This window comes from Protomyctophum bolini (genome assembly GCF_963924005.1).
Source record: "Protomyctophum bolini genome assembly, chromosome: 11".
Taxonomy (NCBI): Eukaryota; Metazoa; Chordata; class Actinopteri; order Myctophiformes; family Myctophidae; genus Protomyctophum; species Protomyctophum bolini.
The window spans coordinates 18616973-18643253 of record NC_137872.1 but is presented as its reverse complement, the minus strand read 5'-3'; the positions used below and the strand labels follow the sequence as shown (position 1 = coordinate 18643253).

Sequence of the window (26281 nt, the reverse complement as noted above, 5' to 3'; positions counted from 1 at the left end):
ACCTGGGACGTATCCTCAGTGATGTATCCCAAGGTCATCGGGGTTTCGGGTCTCGCGGACATCATACCCCTCACTCGGGTGACCCAGCCGGGGTGATCAAGCCGACTTACGTCCCAGTAGCTACCCTTGATCAGACCCACTAGGGAAAGACCAGGGCCACACAATTCGTTGGATCCACTCCGAAACTACTCTGCCGGGACTGGGAGGTACAATTCTGGTATGTGGAGGGACTAGGCTCTGTGGGTTGATTCCTGTCCGGGCCCCTCCTACGTCTATCTAGGTCCACTCCTGCTCTCACCAGGAGTACAGCCAGGACCTGTGCACCAGACGCACCAATTATATAATTTGTTTTGGTCCACGACCCCAACCTGGGTCCCGACCCACTGTTTGGGTAGCAGTCATCTAGGGGATTGTTTGGAGTTGGTTTTACATTTAGCCCTCGTCGACGTGACCTGTTTTTTTCCCTTCCTTTTTCCTTTTCCTTATTTATGGAGCGAGGAGGGTGTGGTGTTCTGGAGGCGTGTTTTCCTGAAACACAGGTGGTCTATTTTTAGGACGTGGTCTAACAGATGTAAGGGACATTGTGCTAGTGTATCGCACTAATGTATTCCCATGCCGCCTGGGAGGAGGCTCAGACAAGGAAGGGGAGGGCAGAGACATCCATTAGAGTTATGTTCCCAAAACAGCCTTTCTCTCTCTCTCTCTCTCTCTCTCTCTCTCTCTCTCTCTCTCTCTCTCTCTCTCTCCTTTGTTAAATGAGGCATGGCTTTTAGCTGTTGGCCAACATCAAGGCAATACAGGAACATCAATAACACCCTGACCTGAGACTGTGTGTGTGTGCATGCACGTGGTGTGTGTGTGTGTGTGTGTGTGTGTGTGTGTGTGTGTGCGTGCGTGCGTGCGTGTGCGTGTGAATGGAAGTGTGCAGGTTTGTGTGAAGGTGTCTCTATCTCACGCCGTTGGGAAGAACACATCGATCCGTTTAGGGAGCTTCTGGGAACAGAGAGACGATAACGGCTCATTTACGCTACGCCCGTGTGGCGGGCGCTGGAAATAGCAGATCCCCGAGCTCACATCGTCACGTCCATGACGCGACGTTATACTCAGATAAGCTGATGGAACCTTCCTTAAAACAGTGGCTCTCAAACCTTTCAGGGCGTGACATCCCCAAAATAATCATATTTCAACTGGAGACCCCACAAAATAATCATAGCCTATTTAAACTGGGGACCCCCCAAGCCCCAACCAGACAAGCACCTGGAATAGTAAGAGTTCAGTTGTTTCACTATTTTCATTGTGAAAATAGATTACCTACATTCTACAAGCTCATAGCACCTGGCACAGCCATAGGATATTTGTCGAAATCTAAAGTTGATTTAGAATTTAATTTGATGCCTGGGCCATGGCTCAGTGGTCCAGGCACCTTGGCTGGTAATCCAGTCTGGCAGTGTGCCGGGGGTTCGAATCCCGATCCCGACGGCCTTTACCGCATGTCTTCCCCCCATCTCTCTCCCCATTTCCTGTCAGCCTACAAGCTCACAATGTGTCGCACTGCGCCGCGATGTAAATTGGCTGTTTCCAGAGTGCGACACCCGCACACAACCAAGCATAAAAAGGTTCTACTGGATCTCCTCTACACTACTAGAAATCAGTAACGTATAGCCTATTTGTGACAACACAACGAAGCACCTTGGTTGTCTTCGGTCTGCTCCGTGGCCTGCATGGACTTGCGGATCTGCATGCGGATGATGTCGATCTTAGTCTTACTGTCCTGCAGCATCTGCTGAGCGGTCTGGAGAAGCTTCTTGTCCTGCAAGGAGACACACAGACAACATGCCCTTAGTTTGACTTCTTCTCGTTACCAACAGTAACTGGATGTATATCTTTTTCATTTTTATTATTACACATCCTGAATCCTGCACCTGAGAAATAACCCCCAAAGTGTGAAAAGCAAAAAAAACTGAAACTAATAAAAACTAAACTAAAACTTAGCGTTGTCACAAAAAAAACCTAATAAAAACTAGCAAACCCGCTAGAAATATACAATACCTTGAATGGTCCCTTTTTGGTTTCTTTAAAGGCTTTTTTTATAGGAATGTGAGCTTGAATGTGAGCTTTCTTAGAATTAAATAGGGCTTCAGACTAATCAATGTAGTTGATGGTAAAAATATATATATATTTTAATGTCTTTACGTCATTCGTCGATTCATTAATATCTAACTACTTTTTTCAAGTAGGAATGCACCGATGTATCAGCCACATCGGTCAATCGGTATCGGCCGATATGATCGGTCAAAGATAATATGTATCTGTTGTTGATAAGCATACATTTTGCATTGGCTATGTAGGTGTCAAGGTGTGTTGGTTATCTGCAGCCTAAGCTGTAGATTCTGAACATTTATTTCTTGTATTGAAGATATATTGTTTCCCTGTACTGGCACAAAAGGGGGAAATAAAAACAAATTGCGAAATAAATATATATATCGGTATGAGTATCGTATTTCCATATCGGTGCATCCCTAGTTTCAAGTAATCTAAAAAGAAATCGGTCGTAAGCAGTGAGACAATAATGTATGGTTCTGCCCTACAGTGGAGTGGACACAGTGAGACAATAATGTATGGTTCTGCCCTACAGTGGAGTGGACGCAGTGAGACAATACAGTATATGGTTCTGCCCTACAGTGGAGGGGACGCAGTGAGACAATACAGTGTATGGTTCTGCCCTACAGTGGAGTGGACGCAGTGAGACAATACAGTATATGGTTCTGCCCTACAGTGGAGTGGACGCAGTGAGACAATACAGTATATGGTTCTGCCCTACAGTGGAGGGGACGCAGTGAGACAATACAGTGTATGGTTCTGCCCTACAGTGGAGTGGACGCAGTGAGACAATACAGTATATGGTTCTGCCCTACAGTGGAGTGGACGCAGTGAGACAATACAGTATATGGTTCTGCCCTACAGTGGAGTGGACGCAGTGAGACAATAATGTATGGTTCTGCCCTACAGTGGAGGGGACGCAGTGAGACAATACAGTGTATGGTTCTGCCCTACAGTGGAGTGGACGCAGTGAGACAATACAGTATATGGTTCTGCCCTACAGTGGAGTGGACGCAGTGAGACAATACAGTATATGGTTCTGCCCTACAGTGGAGGGGACGCAGTGAGACAATACAGTGTATGGTTCTGCCCTACAGTGGAGTGGACGCAGTGAGACAATACAGTGTATGGTTCTGCCCTACAGTGGAGTGGACGCAGTGAGACAATACAGTATATGGTTCTGCCCTACAGTGGAGTGGACGCAGTGAGACGCCAGACATTAGCAAGCACTCTTCCAGTAACCTTTATCTATATCTATTATACAGCTCTTCCCACACAGTCCCACGCTGACTGACGGAGAGGAGAGGAGAGGAGAGGAGAGGAGAGGAGAGGAGAGGAGAGGAGAGGAGAGGAGAGGAGAGGAGAGGAGAGGAGAGGAGAGGAGAGGAGAGGAGAGGAGAGGAGATTAACAGTCCAATTTACATTACCATTGTTACCGTACCACTTGTTAAGAGTGAATAAGCACTCTTTAAACCGCTACTCTCTCTTCAAAGTGACTGAGGAAATCATTGCAAAGTACTGTATTTAGTAGGCTAAAGGCAAGCTAACAGAGCATTAATTGGTGTGCAAAATTGCAACGATGGTTTAAAATGTTTATTTTATTTTTTAGGGGCGCTATAGCCAATGCATGGCTTTTGAAGATTACGTCATGTGTTTATAGCACTTATCACGCAAAGCGTTTGCCAGCCAAGTCTATGGATTTTAATGTTTGTTTAGGGCACTAAATAACATAGACGTCATGTGACCGATATAAATACAATGGGCGCCCCTCACTTCACACAAGTGTGATTTTTGTTAACGCTGCATATTCTGATAGTAGTCGTTGCTGTAGACTCAGTTTGGTCAATGAACAAACACTCTATAGTATAGAGTGTTTGTTCAGTGACCGGGGTCTCCCGGTCTCTCCAGCTCATTAGTAAACAGAAACTACATTTTCAGGTGGGATACAAATACAAATGTCATCCAATCAGGATAAAGAAAAGGGTAGGTACCCTCACAAAAACATGCAGTAATCCTGGTCTCTAAACTGCCTCCCCCTGGCCAGCCGGGGCGCCTGATGGAGGGGAAAGGAACTGGTTGGAATAACGTGTTCCTTTCACGCGCTACGTCCAACCAGGGAAACTCCCCCCTGTCAGGTGTAAAGGAGCAACTTGGACACTCAAGCATGAAGGAAGCATGAGTTAAGTCCGTTTCTCTCCCCAGGTTGGCGGAGGGTGTGTAGAGCCCAGGATCACAGTAGATGATTGACACAGGGGTGAAAAATGGGTTACAAAAATCGTGGGATAAAAAATATATTAAAAAAAAAAAGGATAAAGAATCCATTTACCAACTTCGATTTTAGTGTTCCAGTTCAAATTTTGTCAATTCCACTTTGACTTGTGTGTCCCGTATGAGTTCATGAGTTCTCTATCCTGATTGGATTAAAGTGATATCGCAATGTAAAAATATTTTTTTCCTAAACAGAACTGGAGAGACGGCCATAGTATTTGATTGAATCAATTGTAGAAAAATATTCCATTTAAAATTTAAAATCGAACAATAGGGCTTATAATCAAACAATCTAGTTTAACAATTTAGTTGATTTATTTTTAATTTTTAAATAGAATAGTTTAGCAACAAAAACTTGCTTCTTGATCATTCGATTAATGGAAAAAAGCAAGTGACACAGAACAACGTCTAGTAAAAAGCCTGTACTTTGGTGGTTCCGTTGTCGTAGATGGGGATCATGTTCTCTGCTCCCTGCTTGACCTTCAGCTCAATGTTGAGCTGTCTCTCCAGAGCAGAGATGCGCTCCTGACTGGCCGACTTACGGCTGACCGGAGACTGAGGAGCATCTGTGTGGGAGGGGATAAGATTAGGTGTCAGCTTAATGTGTAAAAGTATCAATACTGCAATGTAGAAATACTATATGTTACAAGTAAAAGCCCGGAATTCAAAATGCACGTACAAATGTATTGGCATTCAAAATATACTTAAAAGTACGAAAGTAAGAGAATATAATAGAGAATGTCCAATTTCAAGTTTTAATTTTTTTTAAATAGCAGCTCTAAATAGCAGCTCTACACGACGCGACGCAGAAGTGGTTAATGTATGTTTTGTAATAATAATCAAAATCTACAAAGTAACTAGAAACTAAAGTTACTTCAACTTCATTGTTGATAATTGATTAATTGTCATACGGCTTTGGTTTTCAACCTTTTTCATATCAAGGCCCATTATTTATTTGGCATTTCAGCCACGGGCCACCGTTTGACCGTTTAAAGAATATTTTGTTATCCTTGGATATGTTTTTCTCCTAAATTCAATGCTGTATTGATGTGGTACCATAGGAGAGATACCAGATCAAAATAACAATCTTTTTACATTCTCTAATTGTGTAGACTTCTTGAAAATGTATTAATGCAGCAGGTGTTCAACAAAAATGTTACTCTTGAGAGTGTAAAATTAAACCAACACAAAATATGTTGAAAAAAAACTCAAAACCAAAACCTCAGACGAGATTTAAAAAAAAAGGAAAAAAAAGACAAGCCCTCGCCTTTGTTGTCGTCGTGTCCCTTGACCACGATGTGTGCGTCCAGCTCCTGCAGCTGGTCATGCAGGGTGTCCAGCTTGCGCGCCGAGCTGCGCAGCTGCGAGTCCACCTGCTGCGCGTTGCGCTTGTCGGTGGTGGCGCGCCGCAGGTTCTCGGCGCCCTCCTTGATCTTGAGCTCGCAGCGGATCTCGCGCCGGATGCGCGCGCGCTCCTCGTCCAGCCGCTGCTGCACCCGGGAGTCGGAGAAGTCGGTGGCCTGGTCCAGACCCAGCTGCTGCAGCACCGACAGCCCGCCCGGGTCACCCTGCAGCGGAGAGGGGAGGAGGAGGAGGAGGAGGAGGAGGAGGAGAGGTTTTAGTCATTGACATACATTAAAATAGTTCCACTAGCCCAGGGGGTTTTCAACCCTTTTCATATTAAGGACTAATAATTGACAGGGAGTAGCTCATAACATGTCTACAGTGGATTTTTATTAAACAAATAACACATTGCAGATAGAAAGAGGATTATTCAAGCTTTCCGTACAGCTGCAATGTTGGTGAGTTTGACGTTGTTTAATACAATCAGATAGGACTTTTCTGTTTGGATGAATGGGCTGTTTGTCTATGGGAAGTTGCACCTAGGTAGCACCTTGCTGGCAAGATGGCAGCCGTCTGGCATCAATGGCCGTGACAGTGACAACCGATATCCCATAGGCCGAACTCGGAATCTCCGGTGTTTACACAAAAACGCTTCCAAACAGCTTCCTCGCTGTCTGCATTATGTTCCTACGGGACAGAGAGTGTGACTGACTTTCCTTATTTAGATATATACTTGTGGGAAAGTTTGTTCCTCACAAGTATAGTAATACAAGTACGTACGTACGCACGCGCGTGCGTGCACACACACACACACACACACACACACACACACACACACACACACACACACACACACACACACACACACACACACACACACACACACACACACAGAGTGAGTGAGTGAGTGAGTGCTGAAGGGGCCATTCAGCCATCCTGCCATCCATCCTAGCCTCCCATTCAGCTCAGCAGATCTGATTACAGCCTCTCCTCTCGGATATCTGCAGCTACATTCATACCGAAGGCACAAACTCCCTTATGGTCGTCAACTGTGATCTTTGGGACTGTCCGTTCGTTCCACTGCTTGGAGAGTGATCCAGTTTGACGTGTGCGTTCAGACGTAGCCTGAACGGCGCTGACCTGTCACACATTGGCTGCTTGTTGATCGGCTATTTTCTGAATAAAACTGAAAATAGACTAGTATATAGCCCTGAGGGACTCCGCTCAACCCTATGGGGTTTAAGTGGTTAACCTTGTACATAAACATTGCGTTGAGTAGTGCTGTGAGCTTGTAGCTCAGCTATTTTCACTAGTCTTTTGAAATATATACTGTATACAGGTTTAAAAAAAATGAATTTGTACTCGCGTCATGACCCATAAACAGCGCTTTAGCAGGCAGGCTAAAGGGGAGGGTCTGGCCAGGCAACACCACACTCATGTTTAAACCATAATCCACCCATAGATTACAGAATACAAGTATTTCATCACAGTCCTTACAGACTGCCAAGGCAAGCCAGACATGGCACTAGTCCAGGACCTGCAGGCTTTGTAATAATGTGTGGCCCGTTGCACAAACATGATGATCATGAGACCTTAATGTGTGACGTATGGAGAGCGGTGGCTTAACAGAGGGCCAACGTCGTACGCTGCAGAAAATCATGACATGCAAACCATAAAAAGTTAACTGAAAATAGAATCAGATTTCACAAACACTACTACAAACACTACTACCAAGTGAGCACCCGTCCCAGACATGCAACCATAGACAGATAGTATGGATCAAACACCCAGATTAATGCTTTTAAGTGGAACAATTGTTCCACTCAACCCGCCTTACCCCATCCATCTGCATGGCTGCCGTTTTGAAAAATCTTTCCGTCCAACCATAAAACAACCATTCTTCTAGTAAAGACCTGCAGGAAAACAGTCCTCACAATGTCCATTTATCAAATTCTACTATACTTGTGAAGATCAAATTTCCTACTTACTGTACTATAGGACCTATAGTATATAATACCTCTGTTCAAAATGTATAGTTTGTGTGTGTCAGACAGACAGACAGACAGACAGACAGACAGACAGACAGACAGACAGAGCCAGATAGCCTGCACACTGCTGCGGTTTTTAGCAGCGTTTTTACCGGTTTTCCGAAAAACGCGTCCAGTCTGCAAGGAGTAAAGGAGGTTGCACACTGGGCACGTTTTTCGGAAAACCGATGGAAAAACACAGCAAAAAATCTGAAATCGCGTCCGGTGTGTAGGGAACTAGGGACCTTAACAGTCAGGAAGTCGAACAGCACAAGCAGGTTGTCTGTAACTGTGACACACACACACACACCCACACAACACACTACAAAGTGAATCCCTGGCCCTAACTACAAAAAGACAGAAGTTTGACTCCCCCCCACCCCACTGTGGCACACAGATGAAAAAGAAAACACAGCGGGGGGAAGAAAACGGGAAAGAAAGCTCAAAGGCTGAGTCACCGTTCAAATCTAGATGATTTTGTACTAGGAAGTGAGCGAGGAAGTGGAGAGAATAGAGGGGTGGGGGTTGGGGCATGCAGATAACCCCTGGTTTATGCTATGCTTATACTGGTGTCACGCTACTAAAAATAGCCCGAGCATCAGTCTAAACGACATACTATTGAACATAATAATATGTAGATTTAAACTATTATGCTAACAGGTAAACGGTAAACCTACAGTAGCGTCTGTCTAAATAACAACCGGCTATCTAAATAGATGCCTCAATCATACAAGTGGATGTGTCAAGGCGTCACAACAACCTGAGACGTTGTGAACTTGTAGATCTGCAGTTTTGGGGCAATGAGATTTGGTGTGATGATAAAAAGAGGTCCAAGTACATAGTTCTGTTTTACTAAGAATAAGAGGGTTTAAGTGGTTAAGTGCGACCGATTTAGAGCTTGTGGATCTGCTACTTTTGATACTTTGGAGTGACGCTGCAGTACGATCAAGCCGGGTGTTCGAAAAACATACAAAGTTAGAATACGGCGATGAGAGGTTTCTGCCCGACAGCAAACGATGCATATAGCTTACAGCTATAGTGTACAGGGTTGAAATAAAAAAATATATATTTTATTTTAAATACTTTTTTCTGTTTATTTTTTCACTTAAAAAAAATCTAAATAGCATGAAAGCCATGTGGGTCATGAATCACAATAATGAGTCAGTGATTCATGTTATGAATCACTGACTCATTATTTAACACCGCCTACCCCAGGTCCCGTCGCCAAAGCTTCGAATTTGGCTCGTTTTTAGGGCGAGAAGCATCAACAAATTATTTTTTTTAAGATCGAAGGTCAGCCCAATTACAGTGTACATCTAAAATTACACAGATGCTTTCCCGGATTAGATGAAACGAGCAGTGGCGTATAACAATCCGAGAGTCCCATCGGCAAATAAGGCAAAACAGCGACCCCTGTTTTGTCCTATCAAATTTCAACAGTCAACAGTCTGTCTTGAGAGACTAGTGGCGTATAGAGACATAGCGAGCGTAGCCTACCGGAGGGGCCTAAATCACCGCAAAACTAACAGTGGCATATAGAGACACAGTGAGCGTAGCCTACCGGAGGGGCCTAAATCACCCCAAAACTAACAGTGGCATATAGAGACACAGCGAGCGTAGCCTACCGGAGGGGCCTAAATCACCCCAAAACTAACAGTGGCATATAGAGACACAGCGAGCATAGCCTACCGGAGGGGCCTAAATCACCCCAAAACTAACAGTGGCATATAGAGACACAGCGAGCGTAGCCTACCGGAGGGGCCTAAATCACCCCAAAACTAACAGTGGCATATAGAGACACAGTGAGCGTAGCCTACCGGAGGGGCCTAAATCACCCCAAAACGAACAGTGGCATAGAGACACAGCGAGCGTAGCCTACCGGAGGGGCCTAAATCACCCCAAAACTAACAGTGGCATAGAGACACAGCGAGCGTAGCCTACCGGAGGGGCCTAAATCACCCCAAAACTAACAGTGGCATATAGAGACACAGTGAGCGTAGCCTACCGGAGGGGGCTCCGTGTGGTCAGCCTGCTGGCTGTGCAGGGCGAGGTCGCTGCTCGGCTCCTCATGCAAGTCTTCTGCTACTACTTCCATGATAAGCCTGCCTACTGTCCTCACTCACTCACTCACACACACACACACACACACACACACCCACACACACACTGACACTACGCAGCTGTATGGCGTTTATATATCCCAGGATGTGCTTCCCTTCCCGCTGCAGGAATCAAAAGGAGGCCTGAATCCAGAGCGAACGAACGCAGCGGAGAGGAGAGAGAACAGGAAGACAAGACGATAGACACACTGAGGCACTGAGCTCCACCTCCACCACGGCTTCCTGTTCTGTTCTGTTCTGCTCTGCTGCATGCCACAGACACACACACACACACACTGTGTCAGACGTCAAGGCACACACGCTCGCACACACACACACACATGAACACGCACGCATTACTACATACACTTGTGGGGAAATCAACACTGTAGTATTAGTAAATGTTTTGCCATTTATAAGTACCCTCAACCCTAAAGCCCCGGTAATAGCCGATGTACAAGCTCACAATGTGTGGCATCGCAGCGTGTTACGAGCTTGTAGATCTGAGGGACATTAGTCCCTCACAAGTAGCAATACAAGCACACACGCACGCACATACACACGCACATGTTTTGTAACCGACAGTGAGCTCACAGCCACACTGCTTCCTCTCGACTGTTGTTCTGCGCAGCTATGTTATACTCTGGTCATGACAGATGCGGTGTGTGTGTGTGTGTGTGTGTGTGTGTGTGTGTGTGTGTGTGCGTGCGTGCACGACGTGCGTCAGTAGCTTGTACAATGTACATTAACAAGGGGGTCAACGGCCATGCATGTAAACCAGGAAGTGAACACAAAAACAGACACTTTCTACTTAATTTCTATTACATCAATAATAATCTGCACTGTTGTGACGAAAAGACAGCCGAGCCAGAAGGCAAACTTTCCGTCTACCAAGCAATCCCGATCCAATTCCGATCATAATATCATGATATGGATATAATATTGATACTAGGGATGTCCCGATCATGTTCTATTGCTCCCGATCCGATCCTGATGATTTGAAAATTACGTGTGATCGGACCCGATTTCCAATCACGTGATCGGATCGGGACAACCCCAATTCCAAGTGCTTGTCAGTGTGAGAGGGGGGGGTCGCATTCTGAACGGTTTGGGGACCCTTGTAATAGAGCAATGACAGAGATCATATTTTGATTGGTCTGTCCTCATGTCCCCAGAGATGCCAGTCTGTGCTAGAAAGCGTGGCTTTGTCGTGACAGTTGAGTGACACACTAGTCATGTTCCTCTGACTCACACACTGTGGCTCACTCAGGGTCACTGATCCACACACACACACACACACACACACACACACACACACACACACACACACACACACACAGCCACACACACACACACACACACACACACACACACACACACACACACACACACACACACACAGTCACACAGCCACACACACACATACACACACACACACACACACACACACACACACACACACACACACACACACAGGAAGCAGTGTGTTCCAAAGTTGTTCTAAAACAGCAAGACCGCTGTGCCTGCATGGTGTTGCATATACCATCTTAAAAGGGAAAGATGGCATAGAAATGCTGATATGCTAATAATGTTTTATTGAGCTAATCTCATCGTCCCTCACCTCATCACCTCATCACCTCACCTCAATCTGAGCCTCTTAAAGCCACTACAGATTGCGTCAAAGAGGCTGTAATGTGCCCGTTTCAAAATGAACTGTGTCCAGGAAATTCAAACTCAGTCAGCACTACTGCAACACGCAAAGAGAACCATGTTGTACAACAAGTCTCTCCCCCCATCCCATACACACACCCTCCCACCAGTCTCTCCCCCATGCCATACACACACCCTCCCACCAGTCTCTCCCCCATGCCATACATACACCCTCCCACCAGTCTCTCCCCCATCCCATACACACACCCTCCCACCAGTCTCTCCCCCCATCCCATACACACACCCTCCCACCAGTCTCTCCCCCATCCCATACACACCTACACACCCTCCCACCAGTCTCTCCCCCATCCCATACACACACCCTCCCACCAGTCTCTCCCCCCATCCCATACACACCTACACACCCTCCCACCAGTATCTCCCCCCATCCCATACACACACCCTCCCACCAGTCTCTCCCCCATCCCATACACACCTACACACCCTCCCACCAGTCTCTCCCCCATCCCATACACACCTACACACCCTCCCACCAGTCTCTCCCCCATCCCATACACACACCCTCCCACCAGTCTCTCCCCCCATCCCATACACACACCCTCCCACCAGTCTCTCCCCCATCCCATACACACACCCTCCCACCAGTCTCTCCCCCCATCCCATACACACACCCTCCCACCAGTCTCTCCCCCATCCCATACACACACCCTCCCACCAGTCTCTCCCCCATCCCATACACACACCCTGGTTTGGTTTTGGTGGGGTTTAGTACGTTGTTTGGTTTCGGTGGGGTTTTAAATTCTAACTCAATCAAGTAGATTTGATGCTTTTGTGAGACGATGTAGTATGATCAAGTAGGGCATTAATGTACGAAAAAACACAAAAAGTTCAAATATGGAGATGAGAGGTTTCTGTCTCTTGTGGACTATATGCAGTCGAACCTGACACATGCTGATAATTCCATGTACAACGCGCTACAGTTACATTGTCGTTTTTTATTGATCTTAATTTCTTTGCTCCTTACCAAGCAGCAGTCTGCCCCCTGGTGGTGGTCTCGGGGACTGTTGTTGTGGGCTCTGCCGGCGGCGCAACAACATCCATCCATGCCTCCCTAACACTCTGCAGCATCCGTTCTACACGGCCATGTGACACGTCGTTAAGATATACAGAAAGGTATGCAGATATTTATAAGTAAGAGACAAGCTGCTGTCAGCAGCCGTGGTTCAGATTGTCTCTGTTTGTGCAGAGTCGAGCAGTCTAAGAGGAATGTGTATGTAACTCTGTCTGCAACACATTACCGACCACATGCACAGCAATATAGGAACTGAGGAGAAACCAAAGATTTGCAACACAACAGAACTGTTGCAACTGTTGCACAGAGACATTGAATTGCCCCGTTGCAGATCGGTGTTGTTTTACAGTGTTACAATGTGTGTGAATGGCTGCAACTATAAAGATTATCTTCTTAGCACTTTTTAATAAATATACAATACATCAGGTGACATGAGTGTGACGACATCATGCACCCGCCAGTCCTCACAATTTTAGTATAAGGCAGATCATTAAAATCGATTAACTGCTGCACCCCTCCGTCTGTGTGTGTGTGTGTGTGTGTGTGTGTGTGTGTGTGTGTGTGTGTGTGTGTGTGTGCGTGTGTGTGTGTCCGTCCATTTGTTACACGCATTAAGGGAGGATGGAGAAGCAGATGGAGGGAGGGAGAGAGAGACATTAAGGGAGGGAGAGAGAGAGGGAGGGAGAGAGAGACATTAAGGGAGGGAGAGAGAGACATTAAGGGAGGGAGAATCAAACCAAGACAAAAGCAGCCAGTCAAGAGTGAGTGGAAACAGTTCTGAATACGCTCAATGGTGCCATTGATTAGCTGTGTGTGTGTGTGTGTGTGTGTGTGTGTGTGTGTGTGTGTGTGTGTGTGTGTGTGTGTGTGTGTGTGTGTGTGAGAGAGAGAGAGAGAGAGAGAGAGAGAGAGAGAGAAATTAGAATCAGAATGTTCCTCACGTTCTCATCTGTACACAGTGTTATTGAGATGGTTGTGACTGGCGTTTGATTTGGGACTAAGAGGGGTTGAGTGGTAGTGGTGGTGGGGAGTGGGGGGCATTAAGACTGAGGTTGAAGATGAGGTTGCAGTAAATAACACGGTTGGGGTCTCAGATTTTCTAGTTCTGGGCAGACCTGTGTTAACATGTTACCCTCTGGACTTTAGTGGTACCAGTCAGTGGTTCTCAAACTTGTTTTGTGCCAAGGATCCAAATTCATATCAATTTGGGGTCCTTCACACGAAAACGTTTGAAAAATACAGAGCACGTTGAATTGCCTTGTGCTATACAATGATCAACGGGACACCAATGGGAGAGTGAGTGTGCACAGGGTGCACATCACCGAGGACTTGTCATATGGAGATATAGGGATGATCAGGTCTAGAGCCCGGTCAGAGGCTTTTGTGCTGCTTCTGGACAATCCGATGGACTCGACACCGGGCACTGCACTCCTTGTGTGGGTGTGGAACGCCTGTGTCGAATTTAAAGTCGGTGGGGCGAACGGTTCTCGAGTTACGTGGATTACAGACGTACACACGTACAGTACAGAGACTTGGTGCATTTATAGTTAGATGTGCTATACAGATAAAACAGCCTTTGCCACGTACTCGAGGAGGTGGCAGTGGCTACTGGCTAGAAGGATTATGGAAGACCCCCACCAAACCCCACCAGCCGATATGGACTGTTGTATCTTCTACAGTATGTGCAATTGCACAATTCACAAAGCCACCACACAGACCCACAGGAAGAGGTTCTCCTCAGACTATCACAGCTCCGAACAAGGATCCAGCTGTCTTCAACCTGCAATTACCCACTCACCACTAATTATAACTTTTTTGTATTGCATCTAGCTTAGAATTGCTATAGTTCATTGTGACGTGTTGTTAGCTTGCAGATTGGTTCATTTAAAGCAGGAGTCTTCAACAGGGGACCCTCAGAGCTACTACAGAGAGGGCCAACAAATCTTTGTGTGATAGGTTTATCTTTTACATTGAGACCTTGTATCCGTATTCTAAGGGGAACACTAGCAGAAAATAGTCGATCACAACGCCTCATGCTGATCTGCTATCTTCGGCAAAGTGTGTATGTCTGAAATAAACAAAAAACATTACTTTACACAACACTATTTGTCATTTTTAAGCTATTGATTAAATCTAAGCCTGTTACTTTTGATTTTAACGAAAACGTTGAAATATGGAGATAAGAGGTTTCTGCCCGACAGCAACAATATTTAGTTACATATACAATAATTCATTCGACTAATCGGGTTTTAATCTTGGGGACCATGTCTGAAAGCTGTGTGACCTACTTCTGTGTCCGAAGCCAACCGTTGAGCAGCTTTGTGTGCGTTTAGTCCTTTCATTCTGTTTTTTTACAGTGCGCACCTTGGACTGTGAGGGCTAAGGACCAGTGTTGCCATGTCTTCTAATTATAAGCGTGTTTGAGTAAAGTAAAGTTGCTTGTTATATATTGGTAGTTGCATGTGTGTCTGTGTGTGTGTGTGTGTGTGTGTGTGGGGGGGGGGGGGGGGTAACTTGAAAACTGTTCGCCCCACTGACTTCAAATGTTCCACACCACCACACAGAGTGCAGTGCCTTGAGTCAGTCGGATACATAGCTGTCCAGAACCACCACAAAAGGCTCTGGTCAGGCTCTGCCAGTGGACCTAATGAGCTTAAGTTCCCGCCCTCACCTGTAGAATTCCTAGCCTCTGCCAATTGATTGCCATGGCATCCCCACACCTGCCATTTGATTACTTAACCAGTCCACTTTTCACAGTCAGTACTGCACTCTTCAGACACAGGCAGACAGACAGATACAGAGATCTCCATATACAGTATGGGCACAAAAGAGACAGACAGACGGTTAAAACGGGTGCTATGACAACGGGTATTGCATACTGTAGATACTAGGTTCATAACTTGCATCGTTCCCAAGTAGTCCGGTGTCCAACGGGCACAGGTCAAGTACGGCTAAAGCTGATATACCGGTAGACAAGTTTCCACATGTTTTTTTAAGGGTAACTGTAGCATAATAATCGCAATATCACACGACTGACACGACGAGTCCCATAGTAGTCGCAAATGAGGAAGTAGCGGAGGAGGAGACTCACTGGCTCTCAATGCAATTCTCTTTTATTTGTAATCGTGCATATGAAACATATATTGCCCCTCAAATGCCCCAGCCACTACTACTCTGTCCACGGTTATTCATTGCAATGAAGAAAAATCACTATGATGATCCGTGACGGCTGTCACCGTTGGCGAGCACGGGTTGAATGCATGCTTCAAGCCGGCCGGGCAGGCAGTCGCCGCGGTGGTGACTGGTGACATGATACTATTACTCACTTCCACTTCCACCATTTCAACAAATAAGCACAGACAACCCACTCCACATGAACGATATTGATGTAACCAGGAGATTGTATGGGGGGTCCGACGTTCTGTGACTTCTAGGATCCTCCGAGGTCTGAGGGGTGCTTGCTGCTGGTGTTATTCACACCACCCAACCATGCGCTATACATAGCGATTCTCATAATGTCAATAGGCTTACATATTAAATCATAAACAGTATACTATTTCACATGAACAATGTTGGTGAAACTAAGATATGGGGATAATATTATACATTGCAATGAAATTGCATCGCGTTTTCATTATAGTACTACCGTCACAGCCTCGCGCTGCAATTGGCTAAAAGTTTACATCCCCCCCCAACGTCCCGAACAATAAACTGTAGTGGATATAAACAGTCCCTTCAGCCAGAGGGGGCCAAAGGGAGAGTGTGCTGTTGCAGGAGAACACCTCAGCATCATAATATAGGGAAAGATAGAGGGAAAAAGGCCCAAAGAAATACATTTATATATATTTTAAATTTAGGCTGAAAACTTGTCTATATCACCTATAAAGTGCTCATGTGGCCTCCCTTGGGCTTTCTTTCATAGACATAGTTGCTTAATTGTTTCTCTCGCAAAATCTGGCAACACCGCTCAGGGCTTTGTGTGCGGCCTGGACCTTTTAATCCCTGTAAGTTTCAAAAGGGTGCATCCAAATCTCCTTTGGGCTGTGTGACGCTGTAACTTTACGCCATGCCTTCACATTATGTTGTAGTGAGCTTGAGGCAGATCGCTCTTTGTATTCTCGGCTTTCGAGTTAGGGTTATGGATATAAATGGCATACCCTAACTCCCTAACTATTTAAAAAGTAATTAATAAAACCCCTGTCCTTAAATGTTGATTTTACATACATTAATAATGTAATTTTTTGTACATTATTTGTACACACACTCTTGTACACACTCTCAGAGTAACAAACCCACATGCCTGCATGGGTTTGCAATTCCGAGAGAGTGCAACAAAACATTGACAAATTTGATTCCATGATTTGTAACCTCTCGGAGTTACTAACACCGCCTGTGCCTGTGTGTGTGCAACTGTGCATTGTGTTGCCAAAGTTGTGAGTTCGTTCCACAGCTGGGGAGAAGGCCGTCAGCGTGAATGTCATGCATTGTGTAGCAGGGAGTTCATCTCCTCAAGAGACTTCAGTAAATGCTTGCAGTGCCGTGTTTGTTGTGTGGTGCTTTGTCCATTGTGAACAGCAGAGCGCTGCCTGCCGCAAATAGCCTCTCTGTCCCCAGGACGAGGGCGGCATGCACGTCCCTCCTATAGAGAGCATAGAGTTTCCAGTGTCCCATGAGGCCTTGCATGAATTACGGGTTGTTTCAATTAATTTGAGTGATCCGTGTTATTAGTCAATGATAATGTGGGAACACAACATGACTTAAATCGGAAAGGGTCACATTCGCCTGCCTACTTGTGCTACAAGATCTCCCTCCACACAGCTGATAAAAATTAACGACCAATGGCTCTTGACACTTGACATATTTTTGGGGGGTTTTCTGCCTTTATTAGATAAGAGTACAGTAAGCTGTCATTGGAATCAGGAGTCAAACCCACGACACGGATTAGTAACCGGTGCCCAGACCGCTATAGGTTTTGTCTGTCATTATATCGTTGTGGCTTTCACACTAAACGATTGGTCGCAGACTAGGCATCACACACTGCAAGAGTTCACCAAGATGCGATACAGACCCGATATTCATTTGTTTTTATTTTATTAATTTTTACATCTCACGCACGTGCAGGATGCCGTGATACGAGCGAGACACAGAGGAACAGTACAGAGGACTTCCACAAGCTCTACCACTGTGCAGTAGAGAGGACTTCCACAAGCTCTACCTCTGTGCAGTAGAGAGGACTACCACAAGCTCTACCTCTGTGCAGTAGAGAGGACTACCACAAGCTCTACCTCTGTGCAGTAGAGAGGACTACCACAAGCTCTACCTCTGTGCAGTAGAGAGGACTACCACAAGCTCTACCTCTGTGCAGTAGAGAGGACTACCACAAGCTCTACCTCTGTGCAGTAGAGAGGACTACCACAAGCTCTACCACTGTGCAGTAGAGAGGACTACCACAAGCTCTACCACTGTGCAGTAGAGAGGACTACCACAAGCTCTACCTCTGTGCAGTAGAGAGGACTACCACAAGCTCTACCTCTGTGCAGTAGAGAGGACTACCACAAGCTCTACCTCTGTGCAGTAGAGAGGACTACCACAAGCTCTACCTCTGTGCAGTAGAGAGGACTACCACAAGCTCTACCTCTGTGCAGTAGAGAGGACTTCCACAAGCTCTACCACTGAGTAGAGAGGACTTCCACAAGCTCTACCACTGTGCAGTAGAGAGGACTACCACAAGCTCTACCTCTGTGCAGTAGAGAGGACTACCACAAGTTCTACCACTGCTCTCTCTCTCTCTCTCTCTCTCTGTGTGCATGCCACAGTGCCACACACACAGGAATAGCCAGGCTACACGGCAAAATGTTTGTGACAGCGTGTAGTGTAGCCTACGTGGGCTGCAGTGAGACAGGACGTTAAATCTTGATTTTCATTAAATAACTCGCACACGCACATACACACACACACACACACACACTCGCCGATCAATGCCCGATCTTGCGTCAGATCGGGAGTTTTGTCGGCGAGTGCCAAAAATGGTCCCGACAGCATAATCGGAGCAAATATCGTGCAGTGTGTACGAGCCATACGGCAACAGCTAATTTCATAATTAGTACATGGAACCACCTTCATACTGTTGAAGCACATACAGTTTCAACAGTGCAGTGTAATGGTGGGCATTAGGAGTTCTCAAACAGCTCAAGAATAAAAAGAAAGAGCTAAATTCAGAGTTGGTGAATGTGATTTAATAGTAAGTAGTAGTAATGGAACACTGAAACAATTTCTGCTAGACGATAATGGAAAGCACAGCACCTCCACTTCGGAGAAATGGAATTGGAGTCACAAAATAAACGCATTAGGATTGATGCACTGCTGAAAACAGATGGCAGGACAAGGATTTGTTGCCTTGTATTACAGATTGTATTATTATTCACTGTTTTCACATGACAGACTTGTGTATACGTAAACACAGGGTAAACTTACATATTGTGCGTATAAAGGACCCCTTCACATAAAATGACACTATTTTTTCTACTCTGTCTGTGTCTCATAGGAGGGCCGTGGGCAGTTCAGAAACCCGTCCACCAGTGACATCATCATTAGACAAGATCTTTTTATCTGGCTTTTGCCTTTATTTTATATTTTTTATAGAGGGACAGACAGTAGGCTGACAGGAAATGGGGAGAGAGATGGGGAGTGACATGCAGTAAGGGCTGTCGGGATCAGGAGTCGAACCCGCGGCACACTGCCAGACTTGGGCTACCGGCCAAGGTGCCTGGACCGCTGAGTCACAGCCCAGGCCAAAACATTTAGATTTTTATTATCTTGAAAACAATGGCTTCCATTTTCAAATTGCAACTTTTCAGGAATATAAAGCCTGCAGTTTCTATTAAGTTGGATTCCCCATCGTGGACGGGTTTCTGAACTGCCCACAGCCCTCCTATGAGACACAGACAGAGTTTATTTTTTTTGTTTTTGCTATTGTATCATGATCATTAGTGTGGAGTGTGGACCAACTATATATGAACATAGGTTGAAAAGTGGTGAAGTGGTCCTTTAAGGTTCTGTTACATAGCAGTCTTTCCAGTGAGCCAACATGCACAATAGCAGCATCCTGAACCAGTGGCATCCCTAATCCTGACATCGTCACACTTCAGAAGTCTTGTCCCTTCAGCCATTGCTGCACTAAACAAACTCCCTCACTGATATGAGGATTCTGATACTGGGGACGTGTTGTAGCCCATTGACTGTTTGTGTGCCATGTTGTTTTGTGCTGTATGGCAGTGATGGTTCTCAACCCTCTCAGGCCGTGACCTGGGGTTGTGTGTGTGTGTGTGTGTGTGTGTGTGTGTGTGTGTGTGTGTGTGTGTGTGTGTGTGTGTGCGTGTGTGTGTGTGTGTGTGTGTGTGTGTGCGTGTGTGTATGTGTGTGTGTGTGTGTGTGTGTGTGTGTGTGTGTGTGTGTGTGTGTGTGTGTGTGTGTTTCTCCTTCTCATTTTTCATTTTCTCATCTCTGAGGAGAAACTCCTATAGTCATGACCTACTGCATACGGTAGGTCTGTCTATAAGGCCTGTACTTCCACTGCCCATAAGTCAGACATCCCGTTAGTCAGACCTGCGTGGCTGGTTAAGACAAATCACCTGTGGCTTAGGGTTAGGTTACGTAGCACTTGCACTAGCCCCGACGACCTTACAAGTGTATGCATTGCAAAGGCCCAATTTATGTAACTTAGATAGCATTTTATGTAGACTTATAGCATTTTATGTAGACATAGCACTATAAAGTATACATGCATAGTTTCATTATTTAGATACCGGTATTCCAGTGTTACGTTCTTAGCTTACGCACGATTCATGATATAAACTACTTTTGTTTATGTACTGTATGCAATGTTTTGCCATGCTTTTTATTCTTGCGTAAATCGCTCTGGATTAAGAGCGTCTATCTCTTCCGACCAATCACAACACTCGTTTCATGCACAGAGAATGTAAACAGCCTCAATGTAATTTCCTTAGGGCGGTAGTCCCGCCAAATTCCGATAGTTACGTATTTAGACACTCAATCAGCTATATAGTAGGTCTTCAGCCAGGGTGTCTCTGAATGGAACTCAACCCTAATTAGTATCAGTGGTAACACTGGTGAGGAAGTAACATTACACCAGTGGTCCTTTGGAGTGTTCCATGGTGACCCCAGCAAAAGTAGTTAAAATAGCATCCTATTAAAAAAGTCCTTTTACCCACTTTATCTATTTATATGTTGGCTATTCAAAAATAACAGATCTACAAGCTCACACACACACACACACACACACACACACACACACACACACACACACACACACACACACCATTACGCAAAATGTTTTAGATGTAGCTCAAATAATTGTGATAAGGCAACTGAGTGATAATTTAATTGGTGATAGGCCTAGACGTGAAGACAGACAGGTTGACAAAATAGCGTGTCTCCTCCTATGACTATACTCCTAAAGCATGTACTGCCCAAGGGGCCAGCTAGGCACTCCAATGTTGAAGCGCTGGGCCCTAGTGGTAAGAGGAAGGACTGCAGGCGGACCTGTGGATTCATGACGAGGAAAACCCGTGCAACCGAGCGCTCAATGTTAAAGCCCAGCTGCACTTCCGCAAATGCTGAATCGGCGAAAAAACGCGGAAGTAGACGGTCCTTCCAGGTGCTTCAAAACGCCACTGAGCAACTTCCACTGACATGAAAGCGGAGGGGGCGGAGTTTCGCGCCAGATCAGTCTCTATCCTTTTAATACTCTATGGTACTGTCAGTGTGGAGTTCAAACCTTCACAGCACAATGCTCCCACCACATGACCCACACACACATCACGCGCGCACGCACACGCGCACCAGAGTTAGCGAAAGCTAAATTTCATCTGTAGTCCCTGGGCAGGCTCTTAAAAAGTGAATGATAAAAGAAAGACAGAGTGTAGGGCGCCTGCACACAACACCATGCGTTGATGCCATGTGTGTATATGAGCAGGCACCCATCACTACGTCCATACAAATCATCTGGGGACCCACACATTTTTTTTTGGGGGGGGGGCGCCCTTGGGTGGTCCCGACCTACAGTTTGAGAACCACTGGCACAGCGGAGTGCGTGTGTGTGATGTTAATGGAGGAGGAAAGCAGATTAAGAATGATTATGGCCAGAGGAGTGCAGAGCAGAGGCTAAAAGCCTCCATTCTGTAATAGTAGACCATTATCCCGCTTTAGCTGCTGCTGCCGATTACACCACAACACCACCCGTCATTCAACATGGGCCAACAAGGCGGGGGGGGGGGGAGGGGGGCAAGGACCCCTTAGCAGAGACAGAGACAGAGATATGAAGTAGGGAGACCCCACCCCCACCACTAAATATTGTATAAAAATGTTTTGCAGATTAAACGTTTTCATAGATTTCACAGATAGCTTCATAGACTTGATTGACAGTGACAGTACTGTGTTGGATTCATGTTAATGTGTACTTTCAGACATTTAACCGTCAATACTGAGTGAACTTGGTCTGCTCTTTTTTCCAAACCTCTTTAGAAAGAACAGGCGTTTTCAAGATCACATTGCCTCGTGCTGTCCTTTAAGACCGAAGGCCTTAAACCCCGAACCCCCATCTGAAAATGTTTTGTGCCAGGGACCCCCAGAAGAGAAGATTTGTGTTAAAATTATTATTATTATTAATATTATTATTAATAATAAATATATTAATGTTAATGTTCAGAACATGGCAGCTGTACAACCTCACTGTGAGCTTGTGTATCTGCAATTTTTGAATAGCCAAAGTATTATGGTTAAAGTGGTTAAAGTGATATCCTTGGAGGACAACCTCATGGGGGTCTCTGGACCTCACGTTGAGAACCAATGTTCTAAATGTAAAAAGGATCCCTGGCTAATAAGACAAATATGCCTAAAGACATTATGACATCATCAACTTGCAACGGGAGCTGTTCTTATTGTGTAAAAGATTCTTTATTTATGAAAGAAATAAAATATTTAATATTTATTTTTGAATTGTAGTTATAGAGGGCAAGTATAATGTTTTAGGCATATTTTGTCTTATTAGCCATGGATCCTGTAAACATTGTTGTGGGGAGGTGGGGTGTAGTAGGGTGGTCCCAGAGAAATATGCTAGTGGTCCAGAGCTCCAAACAAAAACACAGAGAAGAATCACCAAAGTTACTTTACTTAATAATCAATCACACGCACGCGCACACCCGATGCCAAAAACACACTCATGGCCCACATCGGGGGGAATTCCCGCTCCAATATGTAGCTTCTCTATTCAACAGTTTTAGCGCGTCGCTGCCCTTAATGGGAAGCCAGTGGTGCAAAAATTGTAATGTTTCGAGCTCCATTTGAGGCTATCCCAAAAATGAAAGATATGTGGTTAACCCAAACCGTGAACACAGGGGCGCCCGCTGGCCATGTGGTGCAGGTGCATGCCACATACAGTATAGGCTTTGGCCTGACAGCGTGTTGCGTGTTCGAGTCCTGTTCATGACAACCTTTGCTGCATTTCTCTCCCCTTCTCTCTCTCCCTCTTTCCTGTCTATCTTCCCTTGATAGTACTATCAATAAAGGCAGAAAACGGGAATGCATCTGTGTCATTTTAGATGTCTTTGACAATTAAAAAATACCAAATATACAAGCTCGTTCCGTGCTATGAACTTGTAGATCTGGCATTTTTGAAAAATCTTTCACATTTCTTCTTAGGGTCCCTGGAACTAAATATTTTGAGATGGGTGTCCACAGCCAAATACATATAATTCTGGGGGTGCCTGACATGAAGTTTAAGAACCACTGATATGACAACATATTTTTCACGTTTTTCAACTTTTTCTTGAAAATTTTATGGATTTAGAAGACAGTTTTAGAATCGGCGTCAGGATTACAATTTGTGTCTATGTTTTGTCACCACCACCCGCCACACACACACACACACACACACACACACACACACACACACACACACACACACACACACATTTCATCTGTGTACAACCCCTTTGTGTCTGTTAAATTACATTTATTAATATGGTACGTAAAGATGTGTAAATCTTCATACATTTACGAAAGCTTGAATTATCGAAAGAGGATGATTCAAGCTTTTCGTACAGCTGCAATGTTGGTGAGTTTGACGTTGTTTAATACAATCAGATAGGACTTATCTGTTTGGATGAATGGGCTGCCAATGGGAAGTTGCACCTAGATATAGCACCTTGCTGGCAAGATGGATGCAGTCTGCATATGGTCAATAGATGGATGCAGTCTGCATATGGTCAATAGATGGATGCAGTCTGCATATGGTCAATAGATGGATGCAGTCTGCATATGGTCAATAGATGGATGCAGTCTGCATATGGTCAATAGATGGATGCAGTCTGCATATGGTCAATAGATGGATGCAGTCTGCATATGGTCATGGATGCAGTCTGCTCCCACCACAGACTAGTAGTAATCTCGCGTCAGTGTCACTAGACTGCAAAGACGGGCAGTGTCGGTAGGCAAATCAGAGACAGGTGGGGGCGAGTCTTTGCGCAACCGTATTGCAATTTTGAATGAGGCAATAAATACAATGCAATAATCTCATTCTCCTGTACATTGAAATAATCTCTCTTGGTCTCCATGCAGTGCATTGAACTAGTCTCTCTCATTCTCCAGTGCATTTTGCTAGTCTCTGGGGAAAGGCCGGTGAGTCACAAAGGCTCTTGGCTGCTATGTGTGTCTCTCCATCCTACCGCCATTCAAGCAATTCACTCTGAGAAGTCTTTGAAAACAACAATGACTGCAGTTTGAGTTACATTTTCAAGGGGGTATGGTCGGTCCTCACACTCTCTTTTTTCCTTGCTCGCTCTCTCTCTCTGTCTCTTTCTTACTGCCACTCTTTCTCTTTCTCTCTCTCTCTCTCTCTCTCTTACTGCCACTCTTTCTCTCTCTCCCTCTCTCATCTACCAAGTATAAAGGGCCATTCAAACCAAGCACGATAACTAAGAAACGCTATAGTTGTACAAGTGGATGACAGAGTTCACGCCACAGCTACAAAGACAATGGTGAACGATATAGTTATAGCTATGGTTATATTTATAGTGCGGAACGGCCCTAAAATCTGTCTAGTCTCACTCTGTCTGTCTGGGAAACTAAATATCATTCACCATTGTCTTTGTTATAGTGTCACTGTCAGGCAGAAACCTCTTATCTCCATTTTCTAACTTTTTTGCGCTTTCTTTTGGTAAACTAACGGCCTACTTGATACAACGTCAGACAAAAGCAGCTAAAGTAGCCGATCCGCAAGCTCGAAACACGGCGCAAAGCGACGTGTTTTGAGCTTACAAGTAGCCTCATTTAATACTTATCTATTACTAGAATTTCGCCGGCCTTCGGCCGGCGAATCCTAGTTACATTGCAGCGCAATATGGGAAGAAGGAAACTGCGGGAGTTGACAGAGTCCACTTCATGTTTCAGCTGTGTTTTTAAACTCAGTAGTGTGCCCTGCACATGTAGTAACGGATGGGTTATAAATTATTATAATAACAGAAAGTGTTTTTTATTTCTCATAAATACGCAAACATGGTGAAACAACTACAGTCACAGAGAGCAGTGCCAAGGTAGCTGCTGCCTGCTAACGATGCAAACAACAGCCTTGCCTGTCGTGTGTGTGTGTGTGTGTGGGGGGGGGGGGGGGGGGGGGGGGGGATAGCACTAATTTTCGACATTTTACTGTGTCATAAATATTTACATCTGTAGCCTATATTGTGATTACATTTGACCGTACATTTGACTCTTGTGTTATATTCTTGTGAAATATTCAGTAAAGTATTGTGGTGAAATATTCACCCCAAGTTGATAAGATATGCAGAGAATATAATACCAAGAACCCCCAGTTTGAAATGCATTAGGCCACAGACCCCCATTTGATACCATTTGCTCTCTGGGAAAATCAGGGTCCATTTGGTTCCATTTGTATGCTCTTGGAGTATGATGACTGTGCTAACAGTATTATGATAAAATATGTCTCAGTTTGAAGATTCAAAAAAACATATTTCATATGTGTGAGCTTGTAAAGTAGAACGTTCAACCTAGAGACAGTGTTGCCAAGTCTGATCATTATAAGCTACTTTGGACTTGTTTATCTATTGCAAATGTAACACTGAAACAGCGTCCACGTTCGGTTTAATAACTCCCGACCTGTTTTATCAAAAAAATAACTTGAAGTGGTTTATGGTAGCTGACATGTGTAGGTCCGTTGCCTGAAAATATCACATGTGTAGCTAAACGGATCTCTGAGTTAAAAAATTAAATGTGCAAAATGTTACATCCTTGGCGGCTCTCCCCTATTAGTTTACTCACAGCACAGCACCGTCACTCCTGTCAGTTATTTCGTCCTAATAACTTGAAGTGGTTTATGGTAGCTGACATGTGTAGGTCCGTTGCCTGAAAATATTACATGTGTAGCTAAACGGATCTCTGAGTAAAAAAATGAAACGTGCAAAATATGTTCTAAATTTGTATTGTATTGTGTAGTGTATTCTAAAATTAGTTTAGGGTTGTATAACATGGTACAACTCAATCAATCAAACGTTTGTTTAATCAATGTATTGCCCCATTGAAGAAAAAGAAATGGCCCAACTGGTACACCCGATACTATTTAATATTTCCCTTATGTTTGATACATTTTCTTGTCACATCCATGGTAT

The 26281-nt window shown here is 44.9% G+C and overlaps 1 protein-coding gene across 2 annotated transcripts in view; it reads right to left on the bottom strand.

Moving 5' to 3' along the window:
• The window catches only part of pkn1b (protein kinase N1b), a 56034-nt gene that overhangs the window by 21663 nt on the left and 8090 nt on the right, over nucleotides 1-26281 (bottom strand). Inside the window, exons 1-4 of one of the 2 annotated variants that reach the window (XM_080775824.1) lie at nucleotides 9745-9993; nucleotides 5636-5936; nucleotides 4795-4934; nucleotides 1690-1810 (exon numbers count right to left, since the gene is read on the bottom strand). In XM_080775824.1, the coding sequence (XP_080631950.1) occupies nucleotides 1690-1810; nucleotides 4795-4934; nucleotides 5636-5936; nucleotides 9745-9834 (652 nt within the window). In that variant the 5' untranslated portion in view covers nucleotides 9835-9993. Of the gene's footprint in view, nucleotides 1-1689; nucleotides 1811-4794; nucleotides 4935-5635; nucleotides 5937-9744; nucleotides 9994-26281 lie in introns of those variants that run through there. The other variant, XM_080775825.1, reaches the window with a different exon arrangement.